This window comes from Zophobas morio, unplaced genomic scaffold (assembly GCF_036711695.1).
Source record: "Zophobas morio isolate AGI-343-1 ecotype UQ-CSIRO unplaced genomic scaffold, CSIRO_AGI_Zmor_V1 ptg000014l, whole genome shotgun sequence".
Taxonomy (NCBI): Eukaryota; Metazoa; Arthropoda; class Insecta; order Coleoptera; family Tenebrionidae; genus Zophobas; species Zophobas morio.
Window position 1 is genome coordinate 3,139,003 of NW_026972119.1, and position 17,533 is coordinate 3,156,535.

The 17,533-nt window shown below is 31.7% G+C and overlaps 1 protein-coding gene across 2 annotated transcripts in view; it reads right to left on the reverse strand.

Moving 5' to 3' along the window:
* The window catches only part of LOC135129199 (C3 and PZP-like alpha-2-macroglobulin domain-containing protein 8), a 331,377-nt gene that overhangs the window by 49,097 nt on the left and 264,747 nt on the right, over positions 1–17,533 (reverse strand). For both annotated transcript variants that reach the window (XM_064056315.1, XM_064056316.1), the window contains 3 exons: positions 13,959–14,087; positions 13,727–13,899; positions 1,065–1,182 (listed from right to left, as the gene is read on the reverse strand). In XM_064056315.1, coding sequence (XP_063912385.1) covers positions 1,065–1,182; positions 13,727–13,899; positions 13,959–14,087 — 420 coding nt within the window. The remainder of the gene's footprint in view (positions 1–1,064; positions 1,183–13,726; positions 13,900–13,958; positions 14,088–17,533) is intronic.

The following is a 17,533-nucleotide window of genomic DNA, read 5'->3' on the forward strand; positions in this document are numbered from 1 at the left end:
AGAAAAAATTAAAGAAAAATATTACTGTTTAGTAAAAAATTAAATTATTTGTTTATCGAACAACAAATCTATTTTAAATTTAAATTTGTAAAATTTCGAATCTAATAATTTGAAAATATTTGTAACATCTATAACAGAAAAAGAGTTGCACAAATTACAGTTGCTTTTTTTAATTTCAGATTCATCAAAATTGTTAAGTCTCTTTTTTATTTATTTCACATTATACTTATTGTTCTGCGCGTGAAGTTGAATACGATTTCTTTCCCAACCCCAAACCTAACGCTGAAAAGCAAAACAACAAGGAAGTACGTAAAAACGGATAACGGTACTCTATCGATTTCTGCTTGGACATGCGGCAAATCAGCACTGAATCTAAACTATGTTTCGCTTCGCCCAAGTGCGACATGCGGCAAATCTGCACCAAAACAGTAGAGGCGAAAATCCCTCGGATGCGATCTGGATATGCGGCAAACCAGTTCTAAGGTGACGTGTTATTGTCAGAGTACTAACACTAGTCAATGAATGACGTCACCGCAGAGAGTGACATCTGTCAATATTGTCTACCAGTTCTACGACCACCTCAGCAGTCTTGAGACTGTTCTCCCGTCATCTATATTCTGTTAGTAATTGCTATTAAATAAGTTTAAAAATGTGTTAATTCAGAAAAAATTCCTAGTGTTATGCACGCATTTGAATTCTTTGGTGCAATCTACTTACCTGCAATGGATAATTTTCATTTGAAAGTCAATTAGAATGTTTTTCATTACTGATGAACATTAATTAACAATATTAACAACATCATTATTAATTCAATCAATAAACCTGAGCTTATGATTTTGTTGTTGATAGATACATATTAATTATTTATTAACGTCAGATATCGAAACGCATAAACCAAATATAATTCTCGAATAAAATTATGAAATTAATGTGTTTGTGTTCGCTGGAAAGTGCCATATGACGCTTCAGCGAAGAGTAAATTTTAGCTACCTACGTTAATTCATCGTTATGAGATAGTAACAAAAAGCTTAAGATAAAACTATTTTCCTTGTAGTGTTAATTACCTGTCTGTGAAGCAACTTAACGTCAAAACTAATTACGTCACTGACGGGTTCTCCTTGGGGAGTAACGTAGTAGACCAGCAGTTGGCTCACTGGAGCCATTACGGAGCGAACTGTGAAACTGAAAAACATACAATATTAGAAAAATTGTCAATTTTGGTTGCAATAAAATGTTTAAATCAGTAGATAAAAGAATTTGAAACAAACAATATTTTCTTCAACACTTTATATACTATACATATATAATTTAGTAAATAACTTATTTACATTTTTAAAAATGAATGTTTAAAAGAGTTTAGATTAGCTATTTTGGCACTTTAGTATACATAGACATAAAACACTTAGTCAAATGTACTATCTTTGTTGGGTTCACATAACATTGTCTTTCTCACAAGAAGAAAGAGAACCTCTTATGTAAAATAGTTAAGTTATCGATTCAGTCCTGCATTTGGCAAATACCGATAACTCTGAAAACGACATTACCTCCAAGTCCTCTCCACTCAAACTTAATAAAAAGAAAACAAAGACGCCTGGTGTTGAAATTAGTAACAAAGTAATAGACAAAGGCCTCTGACAACGTCTAGAATTCTCGACGAGCTCCTTATCGAAATTGCTGATTGCTATTTCAATGGAAATTTTGTATTCAAATTACATTCAGCAGAGTAAATCTGAGATGCTAGTTGGCCGATGCAGTGAAGTAAATTGCTTCAACTTTGTTCCATTTAACACAAATGATGCAAAATTTGTTAGGAAGCACATGCTGTTATGTAATTATTGAGGAAGCTTGCAATTATTAATATAACGGCACTTCTGCATAATAATAATAACCGAAAGCAGCCATTTTAAATGTCTCTGCCTAAGTGAAGAAGCGATCGCGTTAAAATGATTCCCTCATTTTATTCTTGTTTAAGTAACCTATTTTCTCTGGAAGGTTTTCCATGTAATTTTATTACGACCCACCAACAATAACTTGGAAAGTTTTAATTTTATGATAACGTGCTGCCTCCATTATCAGTGTTTTTATGACACAAAACATAACCTATAATCCGTAAAATGAATGTAGCATCGCGAAGATCTCCAGAGACAGGAGTCAATTTCACAGCTGGGTGGAACTTGAACTTCATTAAACACAACGTATGAAAGGAATCAGACAACTACTTCCTAAGTTTACTTGCAATAAAACAAAGCGATGTCGCACAATTATCAGCATTTCTGCACTGCCATAATAATAAACTTAGTTTTGGAAATCGTACGGTTCAATGAGACAAGAGAATGGAAAACCGGAATAGATTTAACGTAAGCTAAATTTGGTGCAACCGATTTAGCGTTTACATAAGTATTCCACTAAATTCTTAAACTTCTAATCGCTGAGACTTAATTTAATTTGTCGAAAAGAGAAAAATTATGGTCGATATATTGTTTAAATCGGTTGTTTCAATAAACTGGACAATTTTTGGTTGCAAGAGTAGAAATTGGAAGTTCGATATTTGATTTCAAATAATTAGAAGCAGTTCAACTTTTTTTCTGTGATATTTAGACATATATTATTATTAGTATTTACAGTTTGTCTCACAGTTTCAAAATCTTCAAAATATAATGACAGTAAACAAAGCAATAATTTCTTAAAAACTATTGATTTATGATTAAATTGATTCAAACATTCAAAATACGCTAAAGAACTGAAAGTAATAACACTTTTGACATGTAACGTGTATATTAACGTACATTTTTCATTTTTACTTTCCAAGCGTAAGCTAAGGAAGTTTGTAATCGACTCCATCGGGCGACTGTCTAATTTCATATTCTCTCGGTGGGTCATGACCCCTAGAGTACGAAAAAATAGGTCTCCCATTTTCCTCTGTCTGTCTGTCTATCAACCACAAAAAATTGATTACGTCATCTCAAAAGTTTGCCGAATAAATCCTTTCAAAAATGTGCAAAATATGATCAGTCTGTACTTGTAATTTATCACTGCATTCATATTTTTTAGATTTACTTATACAGGGTGACTCAAAAAAATTAATGAATCAGTCAATTTATTATTGATCAAATTAAGAACGAGCCATCTGATTTTCTCGAAAATGTGAGAAGACGCTCGTCTTTGTAACAATAAAATAATGATAAGGTAAGCCTTATAATAATAACATTCATATTATTTTGTTCAATTAGGGCGTATGAATAATTTTAGTCATGTGTTTGGAGGCGATAAACTCATTCAGATCAAACTAATGTTCACGTGACATTCTTCTGATGTATACACATCAACATTTTAAACATACGCGTATTGCTCAGATACCATTATTCCCGTTGATAATGTTGTGTAAAATTATTTTACAATGTCCGTACTTGTGCAGAGACGTTTTATACGGATTTACTTGTGATGCTGGACTATCAGACTCCCGAAGTTAAGGGACCCCTTCTGGCCTAAATGTAACAGAAATTTTTTTGTTTTGTTTTTAATTTGGTTGTTACAAAAATACGATTTCGTCTTCGACTGATCGTTTGTTGACACATATGATCTCGAGATTGTGCAAAATGCAAAATTGGCCATTTCCGGGCGTTCCACTAATTTATGACTTGCAGCCAGGCACTCAATAAAGTATACAGCATACTTTTGAAATGATTGCATTTGCATTAATATTTTTTTGATTTGCTTATTTAGGGTGATGCAAAATATGATGAATCAATACTTGTGATATATCATTTTATATTTGCATGAATAGATTAATTTATTTTATTGATTAAATCAAGAATGGCTTACTCCATTTTTCTCAAAATTGTGGGGGGTGGGGAATTTAATACGTTATTGCATATTACTGCACCAACCTAAGTTGAAATACGTGTTCTTTTTGCAAAGTAAAAACTTATTTGAAACATACGCGTAGCATGCTTCTTTACATTTACTTTAGCATTACATATGTACCTACATATTTTTATTTCAACTTATAGGGGTTCTCATAAAAAATTTAAAATCCACAAAATCAAATTTTATAATTTTCCATAAATGCTGGATATGTTTCATTGTACTTTTGGAGCGAGAAAAGTTCTGTCGAAATAATTTCCGACCAATTTTTACTTCCCGAGCGTAAGCAAAGGAAGTATTGTAATCGAGTCCGTCGGCCGACTCTCTACTTTTACGTTTTCTCGATCTTTCATGACCCCTAGAAGACGAAGAAATAGGTCTCCCATTTCCGTCTGTCTGTCCGTCTGTCCGTCTGTCCGTCTGTCCGTCTGTCCGTCTGTCCGTCTGTCCGTCTGTCCGTCCGTCTGTCCGTCCGTCTGTCCGTCCGTCTGTCCGTCTGTCCGTCTGTCCGTCTGCCGTCCCGGATTTTTATTAGACAGATAATCTCCGAAAGTACTCGACCGATTGTTGTGAAATTTTGTACTTATATTAAGAATATCATGTAGATGGTAAAACGCTAACCAAAATTTGTCTAATCATCCCCACCACTAATGCGATGATGTCACTTCAAAATTGTACATAGTAAATGGGTTTTCAATTGTATAAAATAACATAGTCCTACACATGTAGTTTACAACTCTGAATCGACTTTTCACCCGAAACGTCCAGATTTTTGGAAAAAAAATCAAAATTATAAAACAACATTTTGAAATTTAATTTTTAATCTGCTAACGAGAATGCTTTGAAATGTTGCAGATGTTTTAAGGCTATAAAGAGCATCATAAATCTTTGGTCAAAAAATATTTGCTTATCCCCTCCAAAAACTTGATGACGTCAGCTCAAAAGTTTGTGGAGTAAATCATATCTAAATGTACAAAATATGATGAGTCTGTACTTGTGATCTATCACTCCATTCATATTTTTTGGATTTGCATATACAGGGTGACTCAAAAAAATTAATGAATGTGTAAATTTATTTTACTGATTTACTCAGAAACTACAAAACCGAATGCTTTGAAATCTTGCAGATGTTTTAAGGTTATAAAGAGCATAATAAATGTTTAGTCAAAATATATTTGCTTATCCCCTCCAAAAAATTGATGACGTCAGCTCGAAAGTTTGCCGAATAAATCCTATCTAAACTGTAAAAATATGATGAGTCTGTACTTGTGATCTATCACTCCATTCATACAAGGCCGTACCGAGTTTGGCCTTGCCTAGCCCGACAGAAATCCGCTCTCTGGATATTACACACCGGCGCCGTATACGTGAGTAAATTGTTTCGTTATTTTATTGATTATAAGAAATCAATATTCAAAACGACCCAATTCATTTTCCCGAAAATTTGGGAATACAATAATTTTATTCTTAGTATTACACTACATCTATCCCAACTGATATACGTGTCCTTGCAAAAATGTTGATGACGTCATCACAATTTTTTTTTAAATTCCCACTACAAAAATGTAATGAGAAAAAAAAACACAATAGGCATGCAGTCGTCAAGTTTCCGACAGCGAGGGAAGTACTGTCTAAACTCCTTAGACCAATTTTTTCTGTTTCTAATAATTACTGAGATATTGAGATATTGGAAAGACCCTCTGTAAGAGTCCAGTTTTCCACAAAAAGACAGATTGCGTACAAATTTTATTATACAATAGTTAACGGGTATTTTTTCAGATTAATCCTGATTATTTTTTACTTCCCGAGCGTAAGCAAAGGAAGTATTGTAATCGAGTCCGTCGGCCGACTCTCCACTTTTACGTTTTCTCGATCTTTCATGACCCCTAGAAGACGAAGAAATAGGTCTCCCATTTCCGTCTGTCTGTCCGTCCGTCTGTCCGTCTGTCCGTCTGTTGTCCCGGATTTTATTAGACAGATAATCTCCGAAAGTACTCGACCGATTGTTGTGAAATTTTGTACTTATATTAAGAATATCATGTAGATGGTAAAACGCTAACCAAAATTTGTCTAATCATCCCCACCACTAATGCGATGACGTCACTTCAAAATTGTACATAGTAAATGGGTTTTCAATTGTTTAAAATAACATAGTCCTACACATGTAGTTTACAACTCTGAATCGACTTTTCACCCGAAACGTCCAGATTTTTGGAAAAAAAATCAAAATTATAAAACAACATTTTGAAATTTAATTTTTAATCTGCTAACCAGAATGCTTTGAAATGTTGCAGATGTTTTAAGGCTATAAAGAGCATCATAAATCTTTAGTCCAAAAATATATGCTTATCCCCTCCAAAAACTTGATGACGTCAGCTCAAAAGTTTGTGGAATAAATCATATCTAAAATGTACAAAATATGATGAGTCTGTACTTGTGATCTATCACTCCATTCATATTTTTTGGATTTGCATATACAGGTTGACTCAAAAAAATTAATGAATGCGTAAATATATTTTATTGATTTAATCAGGAACTACAAAACCGAATGCTCTGAAATCTTGCAGATGTTTTAAGGTCATAAAGAGCATAATAAATGTTTAGTCAAAATATATTTGCTTATCCCCTTCAAAAACTTGATGACGTCAGCTCAAAAGTTTGTGGAATAAATCATATCTAAAATGTACAAAATATGATGAGCCTGTACTTGTGATCTATCACTCCATTCATATTTTTTGGATTTGCATATACAGGGTGACTCAAAAAAATTAATGAATGCGTAAATATATTTTATTGATTTAATCAGGAACTACAAAACCGAATGCTCTGAAATCTTGCAGATGTTTTAAGGTCATAAAGAGCATAATAAATGTTTAGTCAAAATATATTTGCTTATCCCCTCCAAAAACTTGATGACGTCAGATCGAAAGTTTGCCGAATAAATCATATCTAAAATGTACAAAATATGATGAGCCTGTACTTGTCATTTATCACTCCATTCATATTTTTTGGATTTGCATATACAGAGTGACTCAAAAAAATTAATGAATGCGTAAATATATTTTATTGATTTAATCAGGAACTACAAAACGGAATGCTCTGACATCTTGCAGATGTTTTAAGGTTATAAAGAGCATAATAAATGTTTAGTCAAAATATATTTGCTTATCCCCTCCAAAAACTTGATGACGTCAGCTCGAAAATTTGCCGAATAAATCATATCTAAAATGTACAAAATATGATCAGTCTGTACTTGTGATCTATCACTCCATTCATATTTTTTGGATTTGCATATACAGGGTGATTCAAGAAAATAAATGAAAGCGTAAATTTATTTTACTGATTTACTCAGGAACTACAAAACCGAATGCTTCGAAATCTTGAAGATATTTTAAAATTATCATAAGCATGGTAAATTTTTGATCAAAACGTATTTGGTCGTCCCCCCTAAAAAATTTATGATGTCACCACAAAATTTTGCTGAAAAAATCCTATCTAAAATGTACAAAATATGGTGAGTCTCTTCTTATGATTTATCATCATTAAAACTTTTTCGATTTGCATATACAGGGTGACTCAAAAAAATTAATGAATGCGTAAATTTATTTTATTGATTTAATCAGGAACTACAAAACCGAATGCTTTGAAATCTTGCAGATGTTTTAAGGTTATAAAGAGCATAATAAATTTTTAGTCAAAATATATTTGGTTATCTTCTACAAAAAACTGATGACGTCAGCTCAAAAGTTTGCCGAATAAATCGTATCTAAAATGTACAAAATATGATGAGTCTGTACTTGTGATTTATCATTCCATTCATATTTTTGGATTTGCATATGCAGGGTGACTCAAAAAAATTAATGAAGGCGTGAATTTATTTTATCGATTTAATCAGGAATTACAAAACCGAATGCTTTGAAATCTTGGGAATATTTTAAAGTTATTATAAGCATGGTAAACTTTTGTTCAAAATGTATTTGTTCATCCCTCCTAAAAAAATTGATGACGTCACCCTTAAATTTTGCTGAATAAATCCTATCTAAAATGCAAAAAATATGATGAGTTTGTACTTGTGATTTATCATTCCATTCATATTTTTTAGATTTTCTGAAGAGGTGGTTCAAAAAAATTAATGAAGTCAATTTATTTTATTGATTAAATTAAAGGCAACACTTATTATTAGTATTACACCCCAACCAACCCAATTTGGTAGACACAAAATTTGTTAAAGGAAAAACTCGGTTGAAACATAAGGGTAGCACACTTATTTACATCGACTTTAACATTACAGACCTGCATTTGTTTTATGCGTTCACTTGGTTCCGCGAATGTGAAATAGACATGTTTATAATCAACCAATTGTGAATTTCACCGTCAAGAATTAAAATAAAACCCAATGTTTTATATAATAAGCGGAAGTCGAAGCAATAAAATCGATGGTCGTTTTGTTTACAGTTTCTCTGTTTGACTCTCACGTATGCTGTTACGCCTGTCATCTTAAATTAAGAATGTTTATACATACACGATTTTCAGTTGCCTCTGATACGTAGGTATACGTGAGTAAATTGTTTCGTTATTTTATTGATTATTACAAATCAATATTCAAACGACCCAATTCATTTTCCCGAAAATTTGAGAATATAATAATTTTATTCTTAGTATTACACTACATCTATTCCAACTGATATACGTGTCCTTGCAAAAATGTTGATGACGTCATCGCAATTTTTTTTTAAATTCCCACTACAAAAATGTAATGAGAAAAAAAACACAATAGGCATGCAGTCGTCAAGTTTCCGACAGCGAGGGAAGTACTGTCTAAACTCTTTAGACCAATTTTTTTAGTTACAATGAGTAACTGTATAATGTTTAATGCTTTTCGTCCGAGAATAAATCGTTTTGTTTCATTTTTAGTTAATACTAAAAGACATGAAATTCCATGGGGGAAAACGACATCGGTCCGTTGAGATACTTTGGAAAATGATTTTTTTCTGAGTGAGGAAAGCTTTTTAACACACGAATTAATTTCTAGTTTCTCCTTTCTCATTCTCTCTTTCTTGCTAATGAGAGGGTTGACTTACAGATCCAAATATCCATAGATCGTACTATTAAAAAAGATTTTCCAGTCCAACATTCTTTAATAGCCTAATATGACTCCGCATTTGCGTTAATACCAAAAGAAAATATTTGTTTGCAAATTAAAGCTATCATTTTTTAATATTTATGCAACGTTGTCGCACTTGGAACACCCGTCCCGTCGTCGTGAAGTTTGTACGCTCATCATCGCGGTCTGTTTTAATTTTGTTCCTTCGTATTTGCTCTACTAATTGCATTTGAAACGAATGGAAAGCAAACTTGCGTTGTTTGTGTAAACTTTGGCTATTGGTGGATATAATTTCAGCTGCCTTGAGTGTTGTACCCATTGCATTCATTGCGTGGTATCGAGAAAATCTCTAGTATAAACAAGGCAAATCCTGAAACTCTATTATTATGGCTTGAAACAAAGGCAGCTTGTGAAGGAAAAATACAGATGTTGACATTGTTGGCTTTATTTACGATGTAAAATTACTTTGATACGTTTCGTACGGGAAACTCGGCTGGAATTTTATTATTATACGCAAAATTTGATTTACCTTATTCAATTTTAAAGAAAGTATACACGGGTAAGTAATTATTGTTGACAAGGGGATGTCGGTATCGTTTATTTGTATTTGGAGTACAAAATTGTTGTTTGTACAACTAATTTTGAAAGTGATACTTTTTTCACGAATTTGCGAATATGTTAAAAAAAGCAACTTTCAAAAGGAGTATTTCTTTTTTGACATTTCGCGATTTTGCTGTCACTCACAAAGAGAAAAACACTAGTAGGCAAGGAGACGTATTTACCGTTTAATAAAATCGTTAAAAAAATAAAAACAGTGAAACCAGTTAGTGAAAAAAAAAGATACTTTCCATACAATTTTTTGAGAAAAAAAGTCCGGTAATTTGATCACTATGTAAAAAACAATATTTGTTACAATTTATTTATATTCGGGACGTTATTTTGTATCTACTAAAATTTTAGGAGTGACCGTCACATATAAGGTTTGTAATGATTGTAGAACGACCCGTGTTGGTTAGGCTTAAAATTAGTTCAAAAGTAGTAAAATATCACATTTTCTTTTTTTTTAATATGAGTGTTAAATGTGTGATGGCGTTCTGAAATTTTAAAAGCACATAGGATCCATTTAGACAGTCATCATTTTTTTTAACTTCATAGAGTAATAAAATTTTAGTGCATATAAAAACATTTTGAGTATACCTACGTGTGATGTGAAAGTTTGGACCATAACGTGTTTGTCGAATATTTTAATTTCAAGTTAAATTGACGACAGCAAAAATTAGTCGAAGGTTATTTACACATAAGTTGCTTGGCCCCTGAAGTGCAGCACAACATTTTTTTTTTTTAATGGTAAGATTTGATGTGGGCAATTTTGTTTTTTAATCATAACTAATCCCTGTAAGTTAAAATAAAGATGTGTAATGTTAAAGTATGGGTAAAGAAGTATGCCATCCGTATGTTCCTAGAAAATTTTTCCATTACAAAATTTTGTGATGCTGACATCAGTATTTTAGCAAGAACACATTACTTTGGATAGTTGCAGCGTCATGCTAATTAACAAGTACTCTATACTCAAACTTTCGAGAAAACGGAGTGATTTGTTCATAATTTGATCAATAAAGTAAACTACCCCATTCATTAATTTTTTTGAGTGTTATAGAAGTGACTAACAAAATATGAATGAATGATAAACCGTGAGTACAGATTCATTTTAGACAAATTTTTTCGTCATCAATTTGGAGGTAGGGGGCATAAACGAATATATTTTGAAGAGCTAATTTACTATATTTGAAATAACCTTAAAACATTTGCAAGCTTTCACAGCATTCGGTTTTGCAGTTTCAAAATTAATTTCTAAAATGTTTTCTTGAAAAGTCCGGTTTTGGCGATGAAAACGTAAACACGTGCCGTAGTTATATTTTTATTTGTTTAATAAAAATCAACGTAGACACCAAACGAGAGACAGACGACAAACGGATCGAAAGGCGGTACACACTTTTTTGTACTCTAGGTCTCATGAAACGTCGAAAAAACATGAAAGTAGCTGGGATAGATCGTATTACAATACTTCTTTAGTTTACGCTCGGAAAATAAAAGCAATTTTAGATGTAAATGAAACAATATTGAAAATATTGATTTGTATAATATTTTTTAGAATGACATTTTTAATGATTTTTTTTTAACAAAACAACTTATTGAGTCGACTAATAATATCTACTAGGTAGTTATAGTTTCTACCTTTTTGTAGATCAAAAGATCATTTTCGGTGGGCTATTTTCTAACTAGTATTTACATATTAAGCAAAACAGATTTATTAAAACTTTGTCCATTATTTTCTCCCAAAAATGTGTGTAGTAAAATGTTGGTAATTAATTACGTTACACATTCCACAGGCACGTACACCACCAGACAAAAATCCTATTTATTAAAAAGCTAAACATTAACGACTATTACTTTTGTTTTTAGAGAACGTCGGGTAAAAGTGTGTCTGGGCGTTGACACTCTCGAGACTAGTAGCGAGGAATTGAGTTGAAAGTGTTGTTGAAATGAAATGTCTCCCCTGAATTGAAGTTTATGAGATATGGGAAAAGTTTTTATGTGCGTATATTATAAATTTCTAGAATTTCGATGCTTGATTGAATATAGTTCAGATCATAAGCGTCGACTTATAAACATTTATTTGGGGATTTTCTTGAATTTGATTAAATGAAGTATTTTTGCATCCTCCATCAAAACAAAAGCTGATTAGAAATATTTATGCTTCTGATGTTAAGTCAGAATTGTCAGATTAAACTGCCGTGGGGGTCAAAATAAAAGTTTAATAATAAAAATGAGACAGACATTTACTACACAATCAGTACAAAATAAAGAACTAATAATAGTCGTCTCACTTGACTTTTTTGACCGTCATCTAGTGTTGTGATTTTTAAATTGTAACCGTGACGTTTGTTTGCTTGTCATAACTAATCAAGAATATTTAGATGGCAGCAAATATTATTATAATTATAGAATTGTTGATTGTGGTACGAAATATAAGGAATATGAAAACGGACGAAAAACTCTTCACTTCTTTAAACAGGAATATTAATTATAATTGTATTATTTAAAAAAAATATATTTACGCGAAAATCTCTTTTTAGAATGCCTCCATTTCAGATCCAAAATGACTATTGTGACAACCTAAGTGGGAGATTGTGAGGACTCAACATGTTCTTCTTATAGTTTTACTCTGCACACAATCAACTATCAAGTTTTTATACATGCTCAATATAAGCACGCCTCCAGCACCAACGATTCCTCTAAAATATAAAGATACTATATTTTAATTCGAATAAAGTGGGGCGGTTTTCAATTAGTGTTATGACAAGTGCTGATTTTTATGAAACTGTTGCGATTCATGAATAATTACCTTTACGACTACGATAATTTATTAAGCGTTACTGGGATGATGATATAATTCTACTTCATTAAAAACTAATACTCCTATTAAATATGTTATAAAGGTGTATGGGACTGAAGTGGTCGTGGTTGCAGAAATATTTGTAATATTCTGACACTTTAGGACTTTATAATAACTTTAAAGTGAACTTAGAAAACTTTGATAATAGAACGAAGCATCCGGTGTCTACAAAGAAACACGAAAAGTGCCTACATAAAATATTTCTGGTCAAATTTTTTAAGAAGTTAGTTATTACTAGTTACAGTGCTTTTTCCCATTAACAATTCATTTCAATAGTGCCGATAAACGTAACTTATTAAGTTATAATTAAAATATAAAAATCCAATAAAGTGTTAATGACGGTAACTAAAAAAAAATCAGAAATTTTGTCACTAGCCCACGTTTACATGGATCTGAAAATAGCGGAGGGAAGTTTTGTGTAGATAACTTCACAGAACTTTTGAACTAAAGACAGATACACGACCCATTTTTTCGTACTTTAGGGGTCATGATCCATCGAGAAAATATGAAAGCAACCAGTCGCCTAGTAGACTCGATTACAATACTTCCTTAGCTTACGCTTGGGAAGTAATAATAAATTATTACAAAATTCAAAAATCGATGCTTCAGTTTTTTCAAACAAAAGTTCCTAAACTTTATCACTGCATCTTATTCTGCTCTTTGACCTCTTTCTTTTTTGTTAAGTAGATCTCTATATTTAAAGTTGTTAGTTATTTCGATCTCTTACTTTTTTTAAAAGACCCGCCGACAAATTGAAAGAAAGAGAAAAAATAGAGTAACATGTATTATTAATAAAATATATGGTGTACTTAAAAATACTGAAATACTCTGTATATTAAAATTTGATTACATTGACACCACAACAAAGCGAGTACGTAAAATCTTAAAATAACAATATTGCTATTTTTTGTGAACTCTTACGAAACTAAATAAATGGAATAATGTGGCAACGTCGCAAAGGAATTTAACAAATAAACTGTAGTTATAAAACCTAGGGAGATACTAATGATAATATGTAAAACTATATACACTGTTCTATTTATAAATTGTGTACTATGCCTCAAAAACAAAACGTTCTGTTCGTATAGTCGAAAATAATTTCAATATGTATGCCAAATAATAAATGTAAAATATAAGTTAAAGTTTTATGTCAAAAACTTTCAATAATTTAGAAAATTTAGGTACGTAGAAATATACATATTTTAATTCGTTATTTTAACCTTTAATTATGTTACTTATTTTCCAGTACGAATATTCTACGTAATATAATTTTCCTTTAATGTTAATAAGTCGTTACTAACCTGAAATTAAGACGACAAACAGCACCGGCGGAAGCGGAAGTTGCCGGAGGAACAGGATCTTCGTATCTTCGTTGTGCCCAGTCGGTGACCCGGCCGTCAGTGGTGATGACATAATGCAGGTCACGTTCGCAAGGACACGTGGAAAGGATGGCGACGTGAGCTTCCTCTTCCGGCTAAAATTTTGGAAGCCGTATTAGTCGTAAAAAGTGTTTCTCTTTTAATCGGGCCTTACCTGGAGGGTGTGCTCGACCCCTTCAATCAGGAGATAACAATCTGAAGATGAGTTCCATTTATGGATTGGTTCTCTCGCTAGCACGTAATGGCTTTCAATTTCTTTACTGTCGACTGATACAAGCTCGGCCTGAAACACGTCGATACGCCAAATGGCTAAATATTTTTCTTTTAATAACTGGATTGGTTTGATCTATCATTCTTTCTTGCCCTTGCGACCTTAATAAAAGTACCGCAAAAATAAATGTAATTTAGAAAAACGTTTCCTTTTTATTACCGGAAAGAAATATTACATTTATATATTATATTTACTTGTAGCTATTTTTCATCGAAAAACTTTGGCGCCAATTGAAAGAACACGATTATATTAATCTCGTAGTGATATATTTTCTTAAATAACAAATATATCTAACCGTAAACATAAGAATGTTAAAACACAATTGGCGGAGGTGCCGGGAATAAGGTACTGTTAAATTATTATTATTGAAATGAGGTCAATACAATTTATGATAATTAACTTCACATAACTCCATTATAACCCAAGTTTTAGCAGTGTGTTTTAAGTTCAGTTAAAAACTTAATACCTTATAAAATTATATTGGAAGGCCAATAATAATTAATAAAGATTGAGACTGACGTCATGATCCAAAAATGTGTATGAAAATCAGCAATTATGTATATATTTATATTGTAACACTATTTGTATTTAATTCAGCATTATTGCCACTGTAGCGCTGTCAAATTTATTTTAAGGTGTACTTAAAAGTGTCCGTTTTTTCAACAAAACAATGTATTTCTGTGTTTAGATAGCGAAACTTTTTCAAATAATATATACAGTAAGTATATTTAACAATTTATCTTCGGGGTTTTAAATGATATCTACTTAAATTTGAAATAAAGTTGGGTATAATACGAGTCTCGTATTGTTTCGTTGTTATATTATGCAATCTTTCTCGCAGAGGGAAAAACGAATTCAAAAGAGTGCCCCGTCTGATAGAAACTGACGTGCAGATCCTTTAGAGGCATCTTCCAGTAAGATATCTGTGTATAACATGCTAGTAACATTGACATACATTAACTGTTTACCCAGACGAGACTAAAGTGTGATTTCGGTCAAATTATAAAATTTGAACGACTTTATAACTGTCAATAATAACTTGTAGTAAATTTTTTTCCGGTAATTTCGGAAGTTTTATGAATATTTTATCCACACTCTGTATTTGTGACATGTTATTGTTAAAATAATGATAACAAAATCTATTTCTTTATTTACGGCCCTTCGAAACACGGGGCGACGTCACATAAGTTATTTTCAATATTATAAATTTTAATTGTAAATCTAGACCATAGTAAAAACACGCAATAATTAAACGAAAGCCTAAGTTATTTATATTTAGCATACACTAAAAACATCGTCTGTAATGCACTCACAAGGAGGTGTTTATTAGAAGAAATAAAATTAGCATATATGTATCATTTCAAAATTTTATAGGTTAGTTCCATATTTATAAATGTATCATATCATGTAGTATCCAAGTTCCACATAAAAAATCTATCTGGCAAGATAAAAGTTATATTCGAATTTTTTGTTCAGAATCATTTTGAAGGTGTTTCAGATAGTTGAAAAGCTTTCACAAATTATTACTAGCTGTAAAATACTATAAACTTGTTTTAATTTAATCAAATGTATGTTTTTTGTTTTTAACAAGAACGTGGTAGTAAGAAATATTGATCACGTTGTGCATAAGACAAGAAAAATACCTGGTTTAAAAGTAACTAATAAAGATATTTTATCACCAATTTTAGCTTTTATTAAAATTGTCTCGTACATATTGCTGTTTAAAAAGCAAGTGATAACTCTATTTCACTTTGATATATCGTGAGATTTTTTTCTCTCTGAACATAGGATAATTAATGTTAAGTTGGTTGCATACCTGCTTGTAATGGATTGACTTGGACTTTTAAAAATTGAACATAAAATCTGATCGAGATTTAGGATATGTAAAAGATATTGTCATTGACATTTGACACCATTGTCTTCATGTTAAGGTATTGTAATAAGTACAAGTTTAAAGAACAGAAAATTTACGTTATTTACCTTTTTGACACAATTTCGGCAAAAATTTTACTGCAAATGTCATCGTTGACATGGCCTACTCTTCAATTATTACGAATCTTATGTTCAGTTTTTTAAAGTCCAAATCAATCCATTGGAGGATGAATATGCAACCCAACATACATGAATTATCCTATGTTCAGAGAAAAAAAAACCTCACGGTATGCGAAGTACTACCATTTGCTTTTAAATCAATGTATTTTGATTTTCAATAAGTGACGCGTCTGCAATTAGTTGATCGTCTACCAACGTCTGTCGTGTTGAATAACCGTTCCCGTGGTTTTGTTTCAATCGTTTCATTCCTATATGTTTTATCCCGAACCCATTTTGTTAAAAATTTTATTGTGTCGTTATCAGCAAAATTAAAATTCACAGTTTTATTGCTGCGAATTATTATCTTATTTCAGTTTTTCACACAGAAAAAATACAGAGCTCAGAATTATAGATCGCTCATATAAATTAAACAGAAAAAACACTGAACGTTTTTCAGTTAATGATTATGAAAATCTTTACATTTACCGTTGCATAAAAGTGTGAATTATGAGAAATGTCGAAGATGAAACTGTTAGGACGAAACGTAACTAAACCGATGAATAATTTTCATATTGGTTTTGAAGAAAATTTTAAGAGTTAAAACTTTAACCAAAAATATTAAAAGAAGATAAGACAACAATTATTACTACTAGGGATACTCTACTCCTTAACGCAGTGAGTCGTAAACAATACTAAATTGTTTGTTCCGAACTATTCAGGCTCTTCACATGAATATCAGCCACTGTGAATTCAGAGGAATAATTTACCAGAGTGGTCAGAGTATTCTTCATTACCATGTCCATGTCATACGTACTGATGACGTGTTTATGTTAATGTGTTTGGTTTGGTTAGGATAAGAAGATTTTGACCAATTTCTAGCACCCCATATATTCGTCAGAGATAATATATCTCAGTCCCCTCTTAAACAAAAATTCGCTCGAAAGACTGTTCAAATAAAAAAGTTATGTTTCAGATTATGTAATATTAGAGTATGTGTTTAGTGTTTTTTTTATGACAGGGCAACGTTATTTGTCTCCTTAATGTTCAAGAAATTGCAATCCCAGAAAGGATAAAGACCAGACGTAATTCTTTAAGAGACTAAAATTAAATAAAATTCTGATTCTTCACGAATCACCTATGTAAATTCTCATTAAGTCGCACGGCGTTCTGCTTACTGTACTGGTCGAGAACACAAATAATACAGTTTTATTGCCTATTTTCGACTTCATTAATTTAAATGCTGTTTTCACGAATGCAATAAAGTTGGTTAACAATTTGACTCTATAAATCGACGAAGTTATTCTTTGATGCAAGTCGACTGAGGCACAGTTGTGAGGACTTAATCAGCTTATGATATTAATAGAAGATTGTATCTAGAAGTGTTTTCGCCTTATCAAATTACCCTCTTTCTCTCTTCTCTCTATGGA